Source organism: Oncorhynchus clarkii, chromosome 11, assembly GCF_045791955.1.
Source record: "Oncorhynchus clarkii lewisi isolate Uvic-CL-2024 chromosome 11, UVic_Ocla_1.0, whole genome shotgun sequence".
NCBI classification, from domain to species: domain Eukaryota; kingdom Metazoa; phylum Chordata; class Actinopteri; order Salmoniformes; family Salmonidae; genus Oncorhynchus; species Oncorhynchus clarkii.
The window spans coordinates 11,256,752-11,274,443 of NC_092157.1; the positions used below are offsets into that span (position 1 = coordinate 11,256,752).

At 43.6% G+C, this 17,692-nt stretch overlaps 1 protein-coding gene and 1 non-coding gene across 4 annotated transcripts in view; both read left to right on the forward strand.

The window, feature by feature from the left end:
• Positions 1–17,692, forward strand: part of LOC139420199 (receptor-type tyrosine-protein phosphatase mu-like) — a 300,083-nt gene that overhangs the window by 125,251 nt on the left and 157,140 nt on the right. For all 3 annotated transcript variants that reach the window (XM_071170025.1, XM_071170026.1, XM_071170027.1), the window contains exon 7: positions 5,642–5,935. In XM_071170025.1, coding sequence (XP_071026126.1) covers positions 5,642–5,935 — 294 coding nt within the window. The remainder of the gene's footprint in view (positions 1–5,641; positions 5,936–17,692) is intronic.
• On the forward strand, positions 15,650–15,725 carry trnaa-ugc (transfer RNA alanine (anticodon UGC)). The gene has a single exon. It is a non-coding gene; the product is annotated as a tRNA-Ala (tRNA).

Genomic DNA, 17,692 nt, shown 5'->3' on the forward strand with positions numbered 1-17,692 from the left:
GTCTTCCCCCAACCCAAACAAAATGTCAGAGATGATGTGGTATCGGCTTAGAGGAAATGGAGACTGCTAGAACACCTTACAAGCCCCGCCGTCTAACTCCACCGCACAGCCAGATTGAACTGTCACTTCATCTCAAAGTTAATCTGAGCTGACGATGAGGTGGCATCACGCTCTCTCTCTCTGTTCTCTCGCTCTGTTATCTCGCTCTGTTCTCTCTCTCTGTTCTCTCTGTTCTCTCGCTCTGTTATCTCGCTCTGTTCTCTCTCTCTGTTCTCTCTGTTCTCTTGCTCTGTTCTCTTGCTCTGTTCTCTCGCTCTGTTCTCTTGCTCTGTTCTCTCGCTCTGTTCTCTCGCTCTGTTCTCTCGCTCTGTTCTCTCGCTCTGTTCTCTCGCTCTGTTCTCTCGCTGTGTTCTCTCGCTGTGTTCTCGCTGTGTTCTCGCTGTGTTCTCGCTGTGTTCTCGCTGTGTTCTCGCTGTGTTCTCTCGCTGTGTTCTCGCTGTGTTCTCTCGCTCTGTTCTCTCGCTCTGTTCTCTCGCTGTGTTCGCTCTCTCTCTGTGTGTTCGCTCTCTCTCTGTGTGTTCGCTCTCTCTCTGTGTGTTCGCTCTCTCTCTGTGTGTTCGCTCTCTCTCTGTGTGTTCGCTCTCTCTCTGTGTGTTCGCTCTCTCTCTGTGTGTTCGCTCTCTCTCTGTGTGTTCGCTCTCTCTCTGTGTGTTCGCTCTCTCTCTGTGTGTTCGCTCTCTCTCTGTGTGTTCGCTCTCTCTCTGTGTGTTCGCTCTCTCTCTGTGTGTTCGCTCTCTCTCTGTGTGTTCGCTCTCTCTCTCTGTGTTCGCTCTCTCTCTGTGTGTTCGCTCTCTCTCTGTGTGTTCGCTCTCTCTCTGTGTGTTTGCTCTCTCTCTGTGTGTTCGCTCTCTCTCTCTCTCTCTCTCTGTGTTCTCTCTCTCTGTGTTCTCTCTCTCTGTCTGTTCTCTCTCTGTCTGTTCTCTCTCTCTCTCTGTTCTCTCGCTCTCTCCGTTCTCTCGCTCTCTCTGTTCTCTCGCTCTCTCTCTCTCTCGCTCTCTCTCTGTGTGTGTTCGCTCTCGCTCTCTCTCTGTGTTCTCTCTCTCTGTTCTCTCTCTCTGTCTGTTCTCTCTCTGTCTGTTCTCTCTCGCTGCTTCTAGAGACAGTAAGAGGTTTTCATTTGGCATGTGAGTCTCCACCTGTTTGCCGTCTGATAACAGTTAAATCAGTCAGTAGCCCAGGGATCAGGACAGCTGTCTTGACTGCTAAAGAAAGACGGTTAAATCATCTAGACAACCTTTGTCTGAGTGGTTGGTCTCTATCATCAAAATAGAATGAATTTTACATCTATACTCTATCAGGGGTTGAAATTATTTTTAAATTGATGGTTGTGGAAAAAAATATAAAATCACCAGGAATTCAGCTATTTTTTGACATTTTCTAAATCTGTTAAGTATTCCCAAAAATAAAAGCGTAATCAAGGTATGAAATCATTTTTATTTTAAAATATAATCTCTTTCTGGTCTTAGTTGTGAACAATTTGAAGTGTAGAAATTATTAGAATCATTTTCTGGCCCCCGACCACTCGCTCCGACAAAAATCGGCCCGCTGCTGAATCTAGTTGCCTAGCTACCCTTGGTCTAAATGTAACAGACCTGTATTCAAATGTGTTGTCTTTGTAAAAATACCTGCGCTTGTCTGGTGACTGCCGCAATGGGACCAACACAATAGTACCTAAAGTGCAAACCCCGCTGGCATTCCAGGCAGGCTCAATGAAAGGAAAGAAACACTATGCAAACGCAGGTATGAAACGTATAGAGTGGTGTAAACAGGGAAAAGGGAAGAGGAAGGGGTATGAGATGCAGGGAGGGTCAACAAGTGGGCGGCCATGACGTCTGTCCGGTCTGGCACATGCTGTGAGAGCGGCCCTGAGAATACTGGGTAACTCCTGGGGCCACGGAGCAGACAGCATCTAGTGAGAGGGAAGAGAATGGGAGAGAGGGGGGAGGGTATCAAGAGGGAGAGCGAGAGAGAATTTAGCTTGACCGATGCCACCACACGACCCACAACTATTTTCAGTAGCTCCATATTGTTACCTAGTTTACTTGGAGGGTTTCCAATAATGACACTTCCATTGACTCCAGTGTGTATAATATATCTGAAGTCTATAAAACACAGTCCAGAGTCAGACGTCAACCCCAGTGGGCACATTACAGACAGAGATCTAGGGCCGTATTTCACACAGCGTCTCATAGTAGCACTGAAGATCTAGGATCAGGTCCCCTTGTCATTTCAATCTAAAAGTTACAGATAGTCCTAGATCAGCACTAGTATTGTGAGATGCTTGATACATACAGCCCCTGGGAAGACATTCTGTCTTTTCCATCTCACGGAAAAGTCACACGTTATGAGGCAAGGCTGACAGGAAGACAGATGAGCCATTACTTAACCAGTAATTGGTGTTCTCACTGGTTCCAATCAATATCAGAGGCCATGGTGTGTGTGTGTGAAGTACACAGACCTCCGAGGGGCGACAAAGAGCTCCGAGGTCCTGTTTTTCTTCCCACCGGAGAACTCTGTATGAAAGCAACAGCCTAATATACTGTATATTCAGTAAACTAAAGGTGTATGTCCTCACTCCTCATATGCACTTCCTGTATAAAGAACAGTGTTATAGGCAAGGAAATCTAGATAACTAAACTGTTCAGTCTCTCTGAGATCAAATCTTCACATTAGTCACTGATATCCAAGTCTTATCTAGTCAGGTAGTAAATGCATCTGAGTAGCCAGACTTAACTGCCTAGTTCAATAAAGGTCAAATAAAAAAGACTTGGTCTCACCATGACACCTGACTGGCCTGTCGGACAAGCTATCATCAGGGTAAGTACTAACTATAGGCTAAGTCACACACACCGTGTGTGTGTGGGGGCGGGGCGGGGTGGGGTGGGGGGGGGGGGGGGGGGGGGGGGGGGGCGTGTGTGTGTGGGGGGTTTGTTTGTGTGTGTGTGGGGGGGTTGTGTGTGTGGGGGGGAGGGTTTGTGTGTGTGTGTGTGTGGGGGGGGGGGTGGAAGTTGACTCAACGTCCATGGAAGTTGAGTCAGTCACTCCCTAGACCCGGCACTGAAAACACCCCGATAGAGCAAAAACATTCACCCTCACAATGGACAGGAATTGGCTCATTGTCTTATTGTTGGTGATTGAACACGATAGACTGACTTTGATACAATGGATCCTCCTCAGAGGTCTCTTCAGGACGACAGAGAGCGCTGGGTAGAGGAGAGGGAGATTGTTGAAATGGGTCACCGGGAGAAAGAGAGCAGGACCAGTGGGAGTGATGAGTAATGGATTCAGGTTGGCTGTTCTACCGGCGAAGGTCAGGAAATTAATTGGTTTAACTCATTACCTCGGTTCGGATCTCCCCTTTTTTCACCGTGCTCTCCACCTCAGCCCGGAACTCACGGCTTTGTGTGAGGCACCGCCACCACAATCACTTAATTGCTCCTACTTAAGATTTAAGCCGCCGATATCATGTGAACACGCATTCTATTTCTCTGCAGATTCACGTTGGGTGTAATTGAGAATTCTTTCTGTTCTGCTCTGTTTGCAGAGTGAACCTGTAGTATTTGCATAGTTTTAGTGTTTCTCTATGTTGACTGCAGGTTTATATATACTCTTCTGAAGGTAAGATGTTTTGGTCCTCGAATGTCAAAATGTACAAAACATTACAGCTCTCGTGTTTATAGTTTAGGACAAACTAAATAAGTGGAGAGCTTTTTGCCATCTCTCTTGTATTCAAAATGAGTCCGAATGAATCATCAAGAAACAGAACAGATATTTTGCAATATAATATTGACGTTATATCAGTTCCTGGACCGTATGAATAAAAACCCCTAGGGAATGAATATACAGTGCCTTGCGAAAGTATTCGGCCCCCTTGAACTTTGCGACCTTTTGCCACATTTCAGGCTTCAAACATAAAGATATAAAACTGTATTTTTTTGTGAAGAATCAACAACAAGTGGGACACAATCATGAAGTGGAACGACATTTATTGGATATTTCAAACTTTTTTAACAAATCAAAAACTGAAAAATTGGGCGTGCAAAATTATTCAGCCCCTTTACTTTCAGTGCAGCAAACTCTCTCCAGAAGTTCAGTGAGGATCTCTGAATGATCCAATGTTGACCTAAATGACTAATGATGATAAATACAATCCACCTGTGTGTAATCAAGTCTCCGTATAAATGCACCTGCACTGTGATAGTCTCAGAGGTCCGTTAAAAGCGCAGAGAGCATCATGAAGAACAAGGAACACACCAGGCAGGTCCGAGATACTGTTGTGAAGAAGTTTAAAGCCGGATTTGGATACAAAAAGATTTCCCAAGCTTTAAACATCCCAAGGAGCACTGTGCAAGCGATAATATTGAAATGGAAGGAGTATCAGACCACTGCAAATCAACCAAGACCTGGCCGTCCCTCTAAACTTTCAGCTCATACAAGGAGAAGACTGATCAGAGATGCAGCCAAGGGGCCCATTATCACTCTGGATGAACTGCAGAGATCTACAGCTGAGGTGGGAGACTCTGTCCATAGGACAACAATCAGTCATATATTGCACAAATCTGGCCTTTATGGAAGAGTGGCAAGAAGAAAGCCATTTCTTAAAGACATCCATAAAAAGTGTCGTTTAAAGTTTGCCACAAGGCACCTGGGAGACACACCAAACATGTGGAAGAAGGTGCTCTGGTCAGATGAAACCAAAATTGAACTTTTTGGCAACAATGCAAAACGTTATGTTTGGCGTAAAAGCAACACAGCTGAACACACCATCCCCACTGTCAAACATGGTGGTGGCAGCATCATGGTTTGGGCCTGCTTTTCTTCAGCAGGGACAGGGAAGATGGTTAAAATTGATGGGAAGATGGATGGAGCCAAATACAGGACCATTCTGGAAGAAAACCTGATGGAGTCTGCAAAAGACCTGAGACTGGGATGGAGATTTGTCTTCCAACAAGACAATGATCCAAAACATAAAGTAAAATCTACAATGGAATGGTTCAAAAATAAACATATCCAGGTATTAGAATGGCCAAGTCAAAGTCCAGACCTGAATCCAATCGAGAATCTGTGGAAAGAACTGAAAACTGCTGTTCACAAATGCTCTCCATCCAACCTCACTGAGCTCGAGCTGTTTTGCAAGGAGGAACATATCTCGATGTGCAAAACTGATAGAGACATACCCCAAGCGACTTACAGCTGTAATCGCAGCAAAAGGTGGCGCTACAAAGTATTAACTTAAGGGGGCTGAATAATTTTGCACGCCCAATTTTTCAGTTTTTGATTTGTTAAAAAAGTTTGAAATATCCAATAAATGTCGTTCCACTTCATGATTGTGTCCCACTTGTTGTTGATTCTTCACAAAAAAATACAGTTTTATATCTTTATGTTTGAAGCCTGAAATGTGGCAAAAGGTCGCAAAGTTCAAGGGGGCCGAATACTTTCGCAAGGCACTGTAAAGTGTCTCTGGGGATAAAAGAATTATTATATTATAATTTGGTAGGTAATCTCACAGTATTTGTCCACCAATTGAAATGACTATTTAAGACTTCTTATCTAATTCTCATCTCTTCCTCTTGTCCCCCAGAACCCCCGGTACCCATCGCTCCGCCCCAGCTTACCGCTGTGGGTGCCACCTACCTGTGGATCCAGCTCAACGCCAACTCCATCAACGGCGATGGGCCCATCGTGGAGCGGGAGGTAGAGTACCGCACAGTGGCGGGCAGCCTCATTGACAACCAGCCCGTGGACAAGACCACGCACAAGATCGGCCACCTGGACCCTGACACGGAGTACGAGATCAGCGTTCTGCTCACCCGCCCCCTGGACGGAGGAACGGGGGCCCCTGGACCTCCCCTGAGGGCCAAGACCAAGTGTGCCGGTGAGTCCCAAGACGTGCAGGGATGCAGACGCGGCACACACACACACACACACACCATGGGGGTGGCAGAAGGCCCTTTTTCCATGTATACAGTATGATGTTGTACGGTTACATACTAGCGGTTACATACTAGCGGTTACATACTAGCGGTTACATATTAGAGGTTACATACTAGCGGTTACATACTAGCGGTTACATACCAGCGGTTACATACTAGCGGTTACATACTAGCGGTTGCATACCAGCGGTCGCATACCAGCGGTCGCATACCAGCGGTCGCATACCAGCGGTCGCATACCAGCCGTCGCATACCAGCCGTCGCATACCAGCCGTCGCATACCAGCCGTCGCATACCAGCCGTCGCATACCAGCCGTCGCATACCAGCGGTTAGATAAACGTCCTCTGACTGTCAACTGCGTTTATTTTCAGCAAACTTAATATGTGTAAATATTTGTATGAACATAACAAGATTCAGCAACTGAGACATAAACCGAACAAGTTCCACAGACATGTGACTAACAGAAATTGAATAATGAGTCCCTGAACAAATGGGGGGTCAAAATGAAAAATATTAGTCAGTATCTGGTGTTGCCACCAGCTGCATTAAGTACTGTACTGCATCTCCTCCTCATGGACTATACCAGTTTTGCCAGTTCTTGCTGTGAGATGTTACCCCACCCTTCCACCAAGGCACCTGTAAGTTCCCGGACATTTCTGTGGGGAATGGCCCCAGCCCTCACCCTCCGATCCAACAGGCCCCAGACGTGCTCAATGGAATTGAGATCTGGGCTCTTCGCTGGCCATGGCAGAACACTGACATTCCTGTCCTGCAGGAAATCACGCACAGAACGAGCAGTATGGCTGATGGCATTGTCATGCTGGAGGGTCATGTCAGGATGAGCCTGTAGGAAATGTACCACATGAGGGAGGAGGATGCCTTATGTTCAGAAATCCACAGGAAAGAGCGGTCACAACAACGCAGACAAAAATTCAAAAAAATATCCATAATGTCCACAGAAACATGTCAAACGTTTTTTATAATCAATCCTCAGGTTGTTTTTAAAATATATATTCGATAATATATCAACCGGGAGTGTAGGTTTTTCAATAGGACAGGGAGAAACAATGGCCGCTTTACTCTGTTGCACAAAACTCACTCTGAGAGCCCCCACCTATCCACTTACGCAATGTGATCTTTCTCGCTCACTTTTCAAAATAAAAGCCTGAAACTATGTCTAAAGACTGTTGACACCTTTGGGAAGCCATAGAAAGATGAATCTGGTTGATATCCCTTTAAATGTAGGATAGGCATACATAGGAACAGAGAGGTTTTAAAATAAGAGGCACTTCCTGTTTATATTTTCCTCAGGTTTTCGCCTGCAATATCAGTTCTGTTATACTCAGACTATATTTTGACAGTTGTGGAAACTTTAGAGTGTTTTCTATCCTAATCTGACAGTTATATGCATATTCTAGTTTCTGGGGCTGAGAAATAGTTTTCAAATGGGTACGTTTTTTTTGCCAAAAACGAAAATACTGCCCCCTACACGCAAAAGGTTAAAAAGTGTTCCAATATTTCTGTAATTCAGTGATAATTATTCCCATAGTAATTCGTTATGGATCCATAACTAAATCTGCATTTTGAGAGTATTTTTATCATTTTATTAACGGAAGCAAAAATATGCTGATGAAGAAATACAGTGCTGAACAGTATATTATTTTATATTTAGATAATAAAGCATTTTTAAGATATAATCCATCTGCATTGTTTTAGGTTACTGTGCAGTCTGACAAGTAAACATAACCTACAATACACACTGTAGTATACATGGGAAAGTGCCTAATTCCTTTCATAAGGGAGAGCAGGCCATGTCCAGACTTTCTCTGTGACGTCAAGTACTTTCAAAAATGGCTGTACTAGAGAGTGCGGGCACGCTGGAGACCGGGGTTCAATTCCCCAACAGGGAGTTAGGAGTGGGCTGTCCTTGTAAATAAGAATTTGTTCTTAACTGATTCTATATGTGTTATTTAATAGTTGTGGTGTCTTCACTATTATTCTACAATGTAGAAAATAGTAAAAATTTATAAAAATCCTGGAATGAGTAGGTGTGTCCAAACTTTTGACTGGTACTTGCTTAATTAATTTGATTAATATTATGACGTTTCTATTCCAAGAAAGAAATAAAAAACTCAGGGTTTCCATTAGGATGGAACGGAAAATATGGCGCTGCACAACGTGACGGTCGGCAGTACAGTGCTGGGCTATTTAGCTAAAGAATCCCTGTGTCATGCGGGCGGGGCACGCGGGGGACTGGGGTTCAATTCCCCAATGGGGAGGAAGGAGTAGGCTGTCCTCGTAGATAAGAATTTGCCTAGTTAAATAAAGCTTACACTAAGAGCATAACATTTCTGCACCCTCATTTTCTAATTCTAGGCTAACCAATAACCAAACGGAGATGAAATTAAATAAAAATCTCATTGATTTATCAAGACGCCGCGGGACAAGGGAAAAAAAGTCCCCATGCTTGTCTCAGTGCAGAGTGAAACAGTGCTAAAATAGTTGTTGGCTTTTGCTTCAAATCCTTTTGCTTCTAACTTCAATATGCTCTTTAAATAAATAAGACCTACGCCACTTTTAACAGGACATTACTCAACACTAGTGAGGCTCATGTCGCCTACGTTAGAACTACAGTATATCGAAAAATATGACGTGACTTTCCGCCAATAATTACATATAGAGGATTCTAAATTAAAACCAAAAGCCACCTCATGGTTCTCCCGGTGGCGGTCGGCACGGGTATCAAACCTGCATTTGCAGCAACATATTTTGCACTGTGGAACTCCCCATCCACAAAGTATCAAAATACAGAGAGGTGTTGGTAAAGGTATATTGTCCTGCTAATAGCCCATAATGGTATATTATAATACTGTACATGGTGTCCAGGTCAGGATAACGAAAACATTTCTTTATTAACCTCTTGGAACTCCCCATACCGGATCCGGTATCAGGAATACAGACTCAAGCTCATTACCATAACGCAACGTTAACTATTCATGAAAATCGCAAATGAAATGAAATAAATATGCCATCTCGCAAGCTTAGCCTTTTGTAAACAAAACTGTCATCTCAGATTTTCAAAATATGCTTCTCAACCATAGGAAAACAATAATTTGTGTAACAGTAGCTAGCAAACAAAGGATTTAGCGTTAGCATTAGCGTTAGCATCCAGCACGCAACATTTCAACAAAAACATAAAAGCCTTCAAATAAAATCATTTACCTTTGAAGAACTTCTGATGTTTTCAATGAGGATACTCTCAGTTGGATAGCAGATGCTCAGTTTTTCCCAAAAGATTCTTTGTGTATTAGAAATAGCTCCGTTTTATACATCACATTTGGCTACCAAAAAAAAACCGAAAATTCAGTCCTCAAAACGCGAACTTTTTTCCAAATTAACTCCATAATATCGACTGAAAACATGGCAAACGTTGTTTAGAATCAATCATCAAGGTGTTTTTCACATATCTCTTCATTGATACATCGTTCTTGGACACATGCTTTCTCCCCTGAATCAAATGGTAAAGTGGAAGCAGCTGGCAATTGCGCACCGAATTCGACGCAGGACACCAGGCGGACACTTGGAAAATGTAGTCTCTTATGGTCAATCTTCCAATGATATGCCTACAAATACGTCACAATGCTGCTAAGACCTTGGGCGAACGACAGAAAGTGTAGGCTCATTCCTTGCGCAATCACAGCCATATAAGGAGACAATGGAAAACAGAGCTTCAGAAATTCTGCTAATTCCTGGGTGATGCATCATCTTGGTTTCGCCTGTAGAATGAGTTCTGGGGTACTTACAGACAAAATCTTTGCAGATTCTGAAACTTCAGAGTGTTTTCTTTCCAAAACGGTCAAGAATATGCATAGTCGAGCATCTTTTCGTGACAAAATATCGCGCTTAAAACGGGAACGTTTTTTATCCAAAAATGAAATAGCGCCCCCAGAGATCCAAGAGGTTAACCTCTAGCGACGAGCAATCCCGTATCCGGGAGCGTAATCATAGCCTCAAGCTCATTACCATAACGCAACGTTAACTATTCATGAAAATCGCAAATGAAATGAAATAAATATATTGGCTCACAAGCTTAGCCTTTTGTTAACCTCTTTGATCTCTAGGGGCGCTATTTCATTTTTGGATAAAAAACTTTCCCGTTTTAAGCGCGATATTTTGTCACGAAAAGATGCTCGACTATGCATATTCTTGACAGTTTCTGAAAGAAAACACTCTGAAGTTTCAGAATCTGCAAAGATATTGTCTGTAAGTGCCCCAGAACTCATTCTACATGCGAAACCAAGATGATGCGTCAACCAGGAAATGAGCAGAATCTCTGAAGCTCTGTTTTCCATTGTCTCCTTATATGGCTGTGATTGCGCAAGGAATGAGCCTACACTTTCTGTCGTTCCCCCAAGGTGTTAGCAGCATTGTGACGTATTTGTAGGCATATCATTGGAAGATTGACCATAAGAGACTACATTTTCCAAGTGTCCGCCTGGTGTCCTGCGTGGAATTCGGTGCGCAAACGCCAGCTGCTTGTACTTTTCCATTTGATTGAGGGGAGAAACCATGCTTCCACAAACGATATATCATTGAAGAGATATGTGAAAAACACCTTGAGGATTGACTCTAAACAATGTTTGCCATGTTTTCAGTCGATATTATGGAGTTAATTTGGAAAAAAGTTCGCGTTTTGAGCACTGAATTTTCGTTTTTTTTTTGGTAGCCAAATGTGATGTAGAAAACGGAGCTATTTCGAATTCACAAAGAATCTTTTTTGGAAAAACTGAGCATCTGCTATCTAACTGAGAGTCTCCTCATTGAAAACATCCGAAGTTCTTCAAAGGTAAATTATTTTATTTGAAGGCTTTTATGTTTTTGTTGAAATCTTGCGTGCTGGATGCTAACGCTAATGCTAACGCTAAATGCTACGCTAGCTAGCCACTTTTACACAAATGATTGTTTTCCTATGGTTGAGAAGCATATTTTGAAAATCTGAGATGACAGTGTTGTTTACAAAAGGCTAAGCTTGAGAGATGGCATATTTATTTCATTTCATTTGCGATTTTCATGAATAGTTAACGTTGCGTTATGGTAATGAGCTTAGGTCTGTAAATAGAATCCCGGATCCGGGTTTGGTAGACGCAACAGGTTAACAACACTGTCATCTCAGATTTTCAAAATATGCTTTTCAACCATAGCTACACAAGCATTTGTGTAAGAGTATTGATAGCTAGCATAGCATTAAGCCTAGCATTCAGCAGGCAACATTTTCACAAAAACAAGAAAAGCATTCAAATAAAATAATTTACCTTTGAAGAACTTCGGATGTTTTCAATGAGGAGACTCTGTTAGATAGCAAATGTTCCGTTTTTCCAAAAATATTATTTGTGTAGGAGAAATCGCTCCGTTTTGTTCCGTTGTGTGGCTAAGAAAAAAAAATGAAAATTCAGTCATTACAACGCCAAACTTTTTTCCAAATTAACTCCATAATATCGACAGAAACATGGCAAACGTTGTTTAGAATCAATCCTCAAGGTGTTTTTCACATATCTATTCGATAAGTCATTCGTGGCAGTTGGGTTTCTCCTCTGAAGCAAATGGAAAAATACACGCAGGTGGAGATTACGCAATAATTGCAACGGAGGACACCAAGCGAGCACCTGGTAAATGTAGTCTCTTATGGTCAATCTTCCAATGATATGCCTACAAATACGTCACAATGCTGCAGACACCTTGGGGAAACAACAGAAAGTGTAGGCTCATTCCTTGCGCATTCACAGCCATATAAGGAGACATTGGAACACAGCGCCTTCAAAATCTGGGGCATTTCCTGTTTGAAATTTCATCTTGGTTTCGCCTGTAGCATCAGTTCTGTGGCACTCACAGATAATATCTTTGCAGATTTGGAAACGTCAGTGTCTTCTTTCCAAAGCTGTCAATTATATTCATAGTCCAGCATCTTTTCGTGACAAAATATCTTGTTTTAAAACGGGAACGTTTTTTTATCCAAAAATTAAAAGAGCGCCCCCTATATCGAAGAAGTTAAAGACTATCCGAACGAATGTTGGTACTTATTTATTTAGATCCAAAACCATGAATGAGTGAGTCACTCAGATTTATGTAGTTGCCGGCTATACGACTGTGCCATCAACTTGATCATATATACTATATTTTAGGTTATTTGGTTTTCAAAAAACTAAAGTGAGCGATTGTAATCTGAAAAGGACAAAATCATATTTGTGAAGGACAAAAAATGTATTTCTGTTTTTAGAGGGAGATAAACGCTTGGCCAATTGTGCACTGCCCATATGGGCCAAAATATAGCCCTGCTAATAGCAATATTGGTGCTGTACAACCTGACCGAATGGTTGAAAGACTATTTTCCAGTAAGCAAAAATGTGTTTACCTTCATTAAACAACTTTGTTCCATTATTTCTGTAATTCAGTGATATTTATTCCCATAGTAATTAGTTATGTAATAGTAATTCGTTATCCATAACTAAATAAACATTGGCATAGTAGCCGTTAGATAGTAGATGTTAGATAGTAGTAGCTGTTAGATAGTTAGGTAGTAGCTGTTAGATAGTTAGGTAGTAGCTGTTAGATAGTTAGGTAGTAGCTGTTAGATAGTTAGGTAGTAGCTGTTAGATAGTTAGTAGCTGTTAGATAGTTAGGTAGTAGACGTTAGATAGTAGCTGTTAGATAGTTAGATAGTCAGGTAGTAGCTGTTAGATAGTCAGGTAGTAGCTGTTAGATAGTCAGGTAGTAGCTGTTAGATAGTCAGGTAGTAGCTGTTAGATAGTCAGGTAGTAGATGTTAGATAGTTAGGTAGTAGCTGTTAGATAGTTAGGTAGTAGCTGTTAGATAGTTAGTAGCTGTTAGATAGTTAGATAGTCAGGTAGTAGCTGTTAGATAGTCAGGTAGTAGCTGTTAGATAGTCAGGTAGTAGCTGTTAGATAGTCAGGTAGTAGCCGTTAGATAGTAGCCGTTAGATAGTAGCCGGATCTCACATTCCACCCCCCTGGCCTTAGGGGCTTTAACAGTCTGTCTGGCTGTCCAACCTCCACACACACCACTTTATTTCCCCCTGGGTCTGGGTCTGGGCCTGGGCCTGGGGGACTATTGGGAGTGATGGAGCACAGTAAGCCCTCTTGAATAGTGAGTCTGAATCAACAGGAAATTGAAAGGCCATGACAGAAATGTGAGAGAGCCTGTGTTGACTGCCGGAGAGGAAAGGAATTTGCTCACTGGGCACAGACGTCAGTTCAACGTCTAGTTTTGATTTACTTTTGTTCGAGTTGTCAACTAACGTGAATTCAACATGAAATCAACAAAAAATGTCACCATGTCATTGGATTTAGGTTAAAAGTTGGGTAAATAAATATACAAATGCCCGTATGTTACTTTATTCAAATCCAATCAGTTTTCTGTGTTGATTCACATTGTTTTTTGGGGATTGAAATGATGTGGAAACAACTTTGATTCAACCAGTTTTTTGCACAGTGGGTCATGTTTCAACTCTCCTGTAGCAGGAGCTCTGGGTGACCAGTGTGTCCTGTCTCCACTCTTCATGTAGCAGGAGCTCTGGGTGACCAGTGTGTCCTGTCTCCACTCTTGCTGTAGCAGGAGCTCTGGGTGACCAGTGGGTCATGTTTACACTCTCCTGTAGCAGGAGCTCTGGGTAACCAGTGGGTCCTGTCTCCACTCTTCCTGTAGCAGGAGCTCTGGGTGACCAGTGGGTCCTGTCTCCACTCTTCCTGTAGCAGGATCTCTGGGTGACCAGTGGGTCCTGTCTCCACTCTTCCTGTAGCAGGAGCTCTGGGTGACCAGTGGGTCCTGTCTCCACTCTTCCTGTAGCAGGAGCTCTGGGTGACCAGTGGGTCCTGTCTCCACTCTTCCTGTAGCAGGAGCTCTGGGTGACCAGTGGGTCCTGTCTCCACTCTTCCTGTAGCAGGAGCTCTGGGTGACCAGTGGGTCCTGTCTCCACTCTTCCTGTAGCAGGAGCTCTGGGTGACCAGTGGGTCCTGTCTCCACTCTTCCTGTAGCAGGAGCTCTGGGTGACCAGTGGGTCCTGTCTCCACTCTTCCTGTAGCAGGAGCTCTGGGTGACCAGTGCTTCACTGTAAATGCACACTGCTTGCTTTTAACACACAATCTATCAGCATACATATGCAGTATTGTCTATTATAGATCTAGACGGTCATGAACATGAGTAGTGTTGCCTGATATGTTTAGAGCTTGGTATGTGAGGCTTGGTAGGTATATATGCTTGAAATTGTATTTGTCTCTCTGTGGTTTGGTAACCGTTTGACAAGACATTGCATGTTTTCAGTGTGAGTTCTGTTGGGATTGGGGAGGAGGCATATTGCTTCCTGGCTGTGTGTGATGGAGGCGGACTGACCCAGAGAAGGGGAGGCGGACTGACCCACAGAGAGAGAGGCGGACTGACCCAGGGGTGACACGGGTTATTGATGGCCCTACATTTTTCATCTCAAAATCACTCCTCTCTTGTGGAGGATGAACAGTGTATCTATCTGAAGGACCTGACCACCTCTGAGCTGCTATGGGTTTCAGAGGAGGGTTGTTCCCTGGCTTGTACCCCCTCTATAATCACTGTTCTCAGAGCAGTTCTGCTGTTTTTAATTGAGCTGAAGTCGCCCTGACAAAGCAGCTCAATGTCAATCAAATTACATTTTCAATCAATGACTATTTTAATTAGAGGAATTCTGAATTGATTCTTCAATCCACACCCCCTGACCAATACTATTAGGCATATCGCTATTCATTATAGATTTTCATACAAAAACAATTAGATCAGCTTCACATTCAGATTTTCAGTTATTGTTTCCTATCCGTAAGAGCCACGTTTTATGCCTATTTCTTATTCAATTCCAGTCAAACACAGTGCTACTTAATCATCAGCATCTAAGTAAAAGAAACTCCCCCGCTGTTTTCTGAGGCGTCTCACGGCTAGCTGCTCTTAACTGGAGGGGCTGCTGCTTGTTTGGAGGCTACATTAGCGGCTAATGCTAAATTCATTAGCGCGCTGTGTGACGTTGTTTACCCCCCCCCCCCCCCCCCCCCCCCCCCCCCCCCCCTATTCATCTCCTCACATAGCGCTGGGTAAGCAGAGGAGCCAGAAGTCCAGGCTGCACCTGAAGCATTGTCTTGGCGCATACCACGGGGGGGGGGGGAGCTTCTCCTCTAATGGAGCGAAGGAAACATTAGCACTATTCACAAGGCAACCCCCTGGGCTACAAACAAACAGCACACAATTATCCCGCTAATTAAACAGGTGCAATAGTTTGTCAACAACCTCCTCAGGAGTAAATCAATCATGGACAGACAGATTGTGTTTTGCCCAGTTTTTCAATCTTGATCGTTAGCAGAGAAGAGAGGTCTCTTAGTGGACCCATATCCGATAGAGACACGTTTTGGTGCTGGGACAGACAGGACAAGCATCTGCTGTGCTTTAGCCAATCTCATCTTTTTAGGCAATTACCTCATATAGGGGTAACTGGATTTAAAATGGTGGCGAAGTAGAGCGAGTGAGAGACTTTAAATTGAGGGAGATGTAGAATGGGGGAGAAAGGAGGAGAACATGGGAAGGAAAAAGAGGTGGGGTAAGTGTGGGTGACACTTAGTGGCGGTGAGGTCCCGTGTAGCTCAGTTGGTAGAGCATGGTGCTTGCAACGCCAGGGTTGTGGGTTCGATTCCCACGGGGGACCAGTATGAAAAATTGTATGCACTCACCACTGTAAGTCCCTCTAAATAAGTGTCTCTGCTAAATGACTAAGATGTAAATGTCAAAATGTGTACGAAGAGGAAAAAGAGGTGGGGGAAGTGTGGGTGTGTCGACAGAACATGCTACACAAGGTGGGATCTTTTGGTCGGTAAATGTAATTATGTGAGAAATGTTGGCGGAAATGCTTTTATGTGCAAATATTGATATAATAACCATCATATGAAAGTACATTTGGAGTGACATGGTGTTGTGTGGTCCTCCCACTACAACTCGTCAGGGAAAGCAGGCAGTTTTATTAGCTTACAGATGAAATAAGTTATGATGAACTTCACAGGGAGGTGAAAGTCAAATAAAATAAAATAACATTTATTTATATAGCCGTTCGTACATCAGCTGATATCTCAAAGTGCTGTACTGCACGGTATGAGCTTGATGCTACTTCCCAATAAATGTTGAAGGGTTTATTCTCGTGACATGATCATCGGTGTTTGGCTGCTGTTTGACAAATAAATAATATCTTGTTCTTTTGTCCATAATGATCTCATCATGTACGCTATACCCGCACTGTATCTGCTGGCTGTTGACTAGAACACAGGCACCAAGACCAGAGTGGGCTCACTGGCTGTACACATACCAGAGTGGGCTCACTCACTATACTTATACCAGAGTGGGCTCACTCACTATACTTATACCAGAGTGGGCTCACTGGCTATACACATACCAGAGTGGGCTCACTGGTTGTACACATACCAGAGTGGGCTCACTCACTATACTTATACCAAAGTGGGCTCACTGGGTATACACATACCAGAGTGGGCTCACTCACTATACTTATACCAGAGTGGGCTCACTGGCTGTACACATACCAGAGTGGGCTCACTGGCTGTACACATACCAGAGTGGGCTCACTGGCTGTACACATACCAGAGTGGGCTCACTGGCTGTACACATACCAGAGTGGGCTCACTGGCTGTACACATACCAGAGTGGGCTCACTGGCTGTACACATACCAGAGTGGGCTCACTGGCTGTACACATACCAGAGTGGGCTCACTGGCTGTACACATACCAGAGTGGGCTCACTGGCTGTACACATACCAGAGTGGGCTCACTGGCTGTACACATACCAGAGTGGGCTCACTGGCTGTACACATACCAGAGTGGGCTCACTGGCTCTACACATACCAGAGTGGGCTCACTGGCTCTACACATACCAGAGTGGGCTCACTGGCTGTACACATACCAGAGTGGGCTCACTCGCTGTACACATACCAGAGTGGGCTCACTGGCTGTACACATACCAGAGTGGGCTCACTGGCTGTACACATACCAGAGTGGGCTCACTGGCTGTATAAAGCTACAAAATTTTGTGAGAAACACATCAGTAGAGTTGGAAAAGCGATGGACCCATTTAAATTGTATTTTTTTATTTGGTACATGAGAATTTAACTGCAAAATCTATTTTAATGTGCACTACGTCATCACGCACAGCCTTTTACCTATAACAAGTGAATTTGATAAACACAACTGGTGGGAAAATGCGCATATTGTTTTTATGCAGATTTTAGAATCTGTCACCAATTAGATGGAAACCTAGCTACTGAGAGGGGAATATATGAGCGATAAGACAGGCAATTTTCCTTGTAACAGTGTTGGTTAGATAGAGGAGATGCCTGATGCTGGAGCAGACTGGGAGGTCTGTCAGGACATGCCCAGGCTAGTTCCCCTTATATCAACTACTCTGGGATCAGGACCCAGTGCATTCAACCAACACACATACCACACAAGCACGAATACTTGCATACCTGCAACTGACTAGACCCTCTGGCTTACCGCTGCCTCTGCTGACCACTTAAATTCTGACATAACTTCTGTAAAACAAACACCCTCTGGGTTTCTTTCTGCTTTTAATGAGTTGGAGAGGATTGCTAGAACAAGCCCAATAGAAATG